This window comes from Colius striatus, chromosome 8 (genome assembly GCF_028858725.1).
Source record: "Colius striatus isolate bColStr4 chromosome 8, bColStr4.1.hap1, whole genome shotgun sequence".
NCBI classification, from domain to species: domain Eukaryota; kingdom Metazoa; phylum Chordata; class Aves; order Coliiformes; family Coliidae; genus Colius; species Colius striatus.
Window position 1 is genome coordinate 33,925,674 of NC_084766.1, and position 6,519 is coordinate 33,932,192.

The following is a 6,519-nucleotide window of genomic DNA, read 5'->3' on the forward strand; positions in this document are numbered from 1 at the left end:
AGTGCCTGAGAAATGCTGATAGGCATTCAGAAGTAGAATCTAAAGCAATGTTTTTGTCGTTACTTGTGCAGAATATTATTGGATCAGTACAACTGGCAGCAAAGTTCAGCATTTTCAGGCTGGGAGAGCTAAGGAATGAGAAGAAAAAGAAAAGATTCTGTCTTTTTTTTCATTTTACTCTTCATTTGTGTTTTCCTTAATGCTTTGTTTACATAAATTGATCCATGCTATATATGCAGACTATGCCAGAAGCTTGAAGCTCCTGGGCTTTAAACAGGGAGCTCTTCGTTTTGCCTCAAAAGCAGGGGAAAGTGGTAAAGAATTACTGATTGAGCTCAAGCAGCCTAAAGAGGAAGTGACACAAGAGTAAGAATGTTTCGTTTATGAGGAGATTTGAGTTGTCTCTCAGACTGAGATCCCACTGGGTGAAAATACATTTTTCTCTTGAATCGCTGTAATAGCTGATGTGTGATTTGAGCAAATGGTGTTGAATGTGTGTGGAGGCAACATTAAGAAGAGTTCTGTGTTTATTTTCATGTTAAAATTGTCTTCATTTCACGAGATGGGAAGGAAGCCTGTGGTGAAGTCGCACAAGCATATTTACAACATTTTCAACTGTAGCAGAAGACAAATTGAGAAAGATGCTGAGAGAGTTCTATACCTGTGTAAAAGTCTACTCCATTTACTTTTAAGAATCAGATCTTTCTATTTCTTCACTACTGTTGTATTTATATGTATACAGTCTGTACTATACAAATATAAATATATTTAAAGAATAAACATCCATTACAAAACACACAGTCCTTTTTCTGGGACTTTATGCTTTCTCAATCCAATTTCTCTGTTAAAAATTGCTGTTGTTTTGTATCAGTTCACTGTTTTGTCAGTTCCATTACTGTCTGGAATGAAGTTCTTAACAGATTTACATACAAAAGTCTCCTACCATTCCAAAAATCTATGAAACATCCTTTTTTTTCAGTGAAGTTATTGTATCCTTAAGTGACCTCTCTGAACACTTTAGCAACTAAATTCTGCATTTTGTTGATTGGTTCATGGGATCAAAGGATGGGAGAAGACCCTACCTCAAAAGCAGCAAGAGGCTCCTGCAGAACACTCAGTGTTTTGCTTATTTGGATGTGTGATTACCAGTGGGCAGAAGCAGCATTGTGCAAAGCCAAAGTGTTGGCTTTTAAATTACTTTTTATGCTAACACATCTTGTGGTCCACCAATAGCATCTTTTTTTTCATTTTTGTGCCAGTATTTCAGTACATGAGAACTTGTTTTCATTATTCTTTCATATGTCAGATATGTCTTTTCTATTTATTACTGTTTTTTATGGCTGAGGAATGGGTGCTGATGTTGAATTGCCCTTGCAAATAGAAGACTGGGGCATGTGTCTTGGCTAAAAATGAAACTTATTCTTTCTACCAAGTTGTTGGAGCTACTGAAGTTCAGTATGCAATAGTGAAAAGAATCATATCATGTAAAATGTCTCACATTTGAAGGTAATTTGTGCTTTGCCTACTTACATTAGTAGTGCGTTGGATTCTCCTTGAGGTTGGGTATTTGTGGATATGCATTGTACACTGCTTCCTGGAGGAGCAGCAGCTTTGGGACATCTCTTAGCTCTGTAAACCTCTTAATTCAAATCTAAAAGTGCAGTTCAGACAAAATTGGAAAGGTTAGACTTTTCAATAATGGTGTGAAACTGGAAAGGTGAGTTTCATTGCTCTGAATAGAAAAGTACATGTTTTAACTGCAATGTATCTTGTTTCTTCTTGCCACATCTTACATGCGCCACAAAATACTTTCTGTTCAGTGTAGTTACTTTAGCTTGGGAAATTAGGTGTATGATGAAATTGCCTTAAGTTTTAACTGTTGAGCATCAGAGTTGAGAAAAACTAACTAATTAACAATAGGCTAATTTCTGCTTTGCATTGACTGCTATGAAACTCCTCAATTCCTACTTATGTTTTTGGTAGCAGTACTCATGGGCAAGCTTGCTGCAGAGTTAATGTAAGCACACACAAGCTTGTTCTTGGACAGATCACATAGAATTATTTGTCAATAGGTCTCTGAAAAATAATCTGCTTTAGTATACTCTTGGATTTATAAATTTAATGTTTTTGAAGCACATTGAAAGGCCTTTAATACTGAATGTTTCTGTGTACTTCTAGGTGTGAAGGTTGCAGAGTGCTGTGTGGCATTCCCTGTTGAAACCTTTATGATGAAACTAGAGTGTAAAATAATAAAACCAAACTTTTAAAATCTCTGTGTTATCTTTGTTCAGTACAAAAAATGTTTTCTGTTGCACTGGGATTGAATTCTGGTTGTGTAATTGTTGTCCTTTTGCCTTCTGGACTGGCAGAGTGCTCAGGGCTGCTTTTAGTAGAGGAAGTGGTTATCCTTGAACATATTCATCACATCTTCCTTATTAGTACTAGTGAAATGTTGGGTTTGAGTACATTAATTCCCAGCCTGGAGCATGGAGCTGTGGGGTTGTGGAGGCTCCTTCCTTGGAGGTCTTCAAGACCCGCCTGGCCATGTTCCTATGCGACCTGATCTAGGTGAACCTGCTTCTGCCAGGGGCGTTGGACTAGATGATCTCTAAAGGTCCCTTCCAGCCCCTACCATTCTATGATTCTATGAAAGAAACAAAAGGAAGAATTTCTTCACTATTCAGCTGAGGGAGCACTAGAAGGGGCTGCCCAGATGGGTTGTGGAGTCTCCTCTGGAGACATTCACACCCACCTGGATGAGTTTTTATGTGACCTACTCTAGGTGGTCCTGCCCTGGTGGGGGGCTTGGAGTGAATGAGCTTTTGAGGTCTCTTCTAGCCCTTGAGATTCTGTGATATTTGTATATATAACCACATAAAAAAATACATATCTTTTTGTTCAATTATTGATTTATTTGTTTTATGATATTTCATATATATATGGATATATGTTTGAATTTATATGTACAAACATTTGATTCAGGATGAGTAATTATGGTAAATTACAGGGATTGTTGCAGTGTAACAATAATTAGTATATTGCAATTGTTTTGTAATTTACTTTCATTAAATTGTAAACAGTATGCCAATTTAGAACCTTTGCAGACAGGTAAAGGCATGTCTGGTACATCAAGGGGAGAACCTGTAGTCTGGAAAGTTGATGTGTTCAGTGTCAGGGTCAATAATCTGAGAGGTGATGTTTTTCAGCACTTGACCATACAGACAGAAAACAAGGATAATCACAGATCCTTTAATAGGAGATGGGTAGTCTAAAAGCTCAATTGAAACTGGGATTGCAGGTGAGCAGTAGATTAGTAACAGCTTGGCAAAGCTGTTATTAAAAAAACAAATGTGATTTATTACTTTCTCAGAAGGATTCAGCACAACTTTGATGTTAATGTGAACCTGGTAAGAGAATGCTGGGATGAGTTCAGTGTGAAAACATCCACAGATCTAAGTAGTGACATAAAATTCTTTTGTAAGGCAGATACTGACCCAGGAGGATTTTTGAATTGGGTTTTCTTGATAGTGATTTTGTCAGTTTCTAAAAGACTGAAGAATAGAGCCACAGACGTGTTAGTTCCTAAATGTGTGTCTCTGCTGTATGGATCTGATTCCACCGTGAAACAAGTGATAACTGTCACGTGAAATTTCTGAAGTCAGTCAGAAATATCAGAGAGGAGAAAACCAAATAGACTCAAATTGCTTGTGCAAAGCCTTATGCTGCACAATTTTTCACACATTGAGCTGTGCTCATGAGAGGGTATCACAACAATTCACTGTGCAGAGACAATCCTGTGGACACAACAGTCTCTGTCTCCTTGTTCAGTAAAGGCAGGTGGTGACAGATACCAAAGCTCAGCGTGTATCTCCAAGAAGAAAAAGTGGAAAGGGGGGAGGAGGGGGAAGAAATTGACAATTCTTAAATTGAACTGGAGATGAAAAGTCTTTGAAAGTCTTTTCTCTTGGTGTCAGGGAAGAAAGAGTGTTTAAAGAGCTTCTGTTAAAATGCAGGAATGGGAGAATAGCAAACAAAAATCCAGGAGGGGATGCTGATGATATATTTACAAATACTCAAGGCACAAATATTTTGTTTAAAAGTGACAACTTTAATGCAGGGCTCTTCATCAAAGAGATTCAGCAGAACTGTGGTCTATAAACTTGGGAGAGGTAAGTAAGAAAAGATTATATAGCAAGGCCAGTATTTGTTCATTTCCCAAGAGGGATTAAATTCTTTTCCAACTTGCATGAGCTGCTGGCATGTTTTATGTTTCTTTGTGTAGATGGGATCTTACAGTAAGTTACCCAACAGGCAAAATGTGGTTTTTCCACACCTGGTGATGAAAAGGGAGAAACAAAAGCTTGATAAAATCCAATTTTTTTTTTTTTTTGAAGCATACTGATGGATTTGGGGAGAGTGAAGTTGTTTTCCATGGAACCTGTGTACAAACTTTCTTTGCAGATGTGAAAGGACGGGCAGATGTTGGCAGTACATACAATCCATCTTTGCAGTCCACAGTCAGAGTACTGTCCTCTGTTGTATTTTTCTCCTTTGATCAAAAGGTCTACCTTTCTAAAAGTTCTAAAAGTGCTTCAGACAGGTATGTGTAGTGAATCAAGAGATCCCACAAAAGCACATGTTGACAGCTTAAAGATAATTTACTTCTGCAAATTTTAACAACAAAACCAATGGAGACTGGAGTTGCACAGGTACAGTTCTAAAGAACTACCAAAAGGCTTCCAACCCCCTCTCATAGAGAACATTGCCCTTTTCAGAGCTCTCTCCTGTTTTGCTGTCTGCTCAGTCCATCGGAACAAATCAAGTTGTGATGAGTTGGAATGACCAGACAATTAAAATGTAAAACACCAAAAAGAGTTAAATGGAACATGTTGGCTAGGTTGTAGGTAGGGATCCTCATGGGGGATTGCAACTGGTACCCCATCCATCTGATTCTATCTGTTCCAGAGTAATGATAATAGAAAACATGCAAATGTATCTGAATTAGAGCATCTGGATTTTTGATCTTTTGTTTTAAAACTCTAGAATCAACTTGTGTTTTCCTTGCTATGAACATGGAGTGGGTTTTTTTGTTTGAAGGTATAAATGGCTTTCTAGCTTGGACATGACATTTGTGAAAGAGCAAAAAGGTGTATACTCAAGAGAAGGGAACCAGCTGAGGCATTCAGAATGCAATCACAGAAGGTAAGTGGTGCCCCCCAATGCCTGCTGGGGGAAGGGAAGTTCAACGTTACTGTCAGGCTTGAAAATCTTAGAGAAGCGATTGCATGATACCAGGTTTATTTCCATGGCATGCATTGAAATTGTTGGTCCCCTTTCACAGGTTAAATTTCCCCCTTCACCTCTCTATTTTCTCCTCCTCACCTGTTAGTGCTGCAGCAAGAAGGAGGAATAGTGGATGGTAGGAGGGGATATGAACAGATAAAGAAAAGATTGTCTGTTAGACCTCAAACACAGCAGGGGATAAAAGCAAGGACATTCACATACTTCTTCATAATGGCTTTGTTGGCCCAACTTAATGATTTTCTTCATGGGAAGCAGAGCCATAAGGTTTTTTTTCTGTGTCATTATCATTGCTACTTCATTTAGCAAATATTTCAACCGAGGAAGCTGCTCTGCCATTAGCACAGCATTTCATTTTGTTCATACAAGAGAGGGACTCAAAACCTGCACCTGTAAAACACAAGACTTCTTAAAGCACAGACTCTGTAAGTTAGGTTCACACTGTCTGTTGTACTGTAGATTAGATTTTCATAAAGCTTCATAATCTGAGCTAAAGGAAACTATTTTCATCCTTTGTTGTTGTGAGAACAGATTTAATGCTATTTTCTTGATCGATTTTCTTCTCCCATGACTCCTAAATGAAATTTTTCCTTGTACATTTCATGGTAGTTTGGTAACCAGCCGCTTTTCTGTTGCAGAGGAACATGGCCTTGGGAACAAGAGGACATGTATTACAGCAATACACTTAATGTTTGGAGAACAACTGGCACTTTGGAGGTGGAAGATATGGTTCATTATTTCACAAGTTGATTGTCAACTTTAACAGAATTCCATTTGCCTAAGAAAACACTTGTAAAGAAATTCAAAATTCACTTCTAGGTGATGAGGACATCCTGAGTATTGTACATTCATATTTCTACACAGGTATGATTACAGCAGCTTTATACTCATCTTTGCATGGGATTTCCACTCCTTGTCCCACCTGAGGAAGTATCTTTGAAACCAGAGAACTGTGCATGCTGAGATGAGCATAGAATCAAAATGGTAGGGGTTGGAAGGGACCTTTAGAGATCATCTAGTCCAACCCCCCTGCAGAAGCTCTGATCTAGATCTAATCTAGATCAGATCACATAGGAACATGTCCAGGTGGGTCTTGAAGACCTCCAAGGAAGGAGATTCTACACCCTCCCTGGGCAGCCTATTGAACATAAGTTTGTATTTTAAGAGTAATTTTATCTTTATAATCTGATGCATCTTTGGAACTTCTGAATGATTTTT

At 38.2% G+C, this 6,519-nt stretch overlaps 1 protein-coding gene across 4 annotated transcripts in view; it reads left to right on the forward strand.

Annotated features, from left to right (window-relative positions):
* The window catches only part of WDR11 (WD repeat domain 11), a 39,081-nt gene extending 38,285 nt beyond the window's left edge, over positions 1–796 (forward strand). For all 4 annotated transcript variants that reach the window (XM_062001626.1, XM_062001627.1, XM_062001628.1 and 1 more), the window contains exon 29: positions 213–796. In XM_062001626.1, coding sequence (XP_061857610.1) covers positions 213–370 — 158 coding nt within the window. In that variant the 3' untranslated portion in view covers positions 371–796. The remainder of the gene's footprint in view (positions 1–212) is intronic.
* The last annotated feature ends 5,723 nt before the right edge of the window (positions 797–6,519 follow it).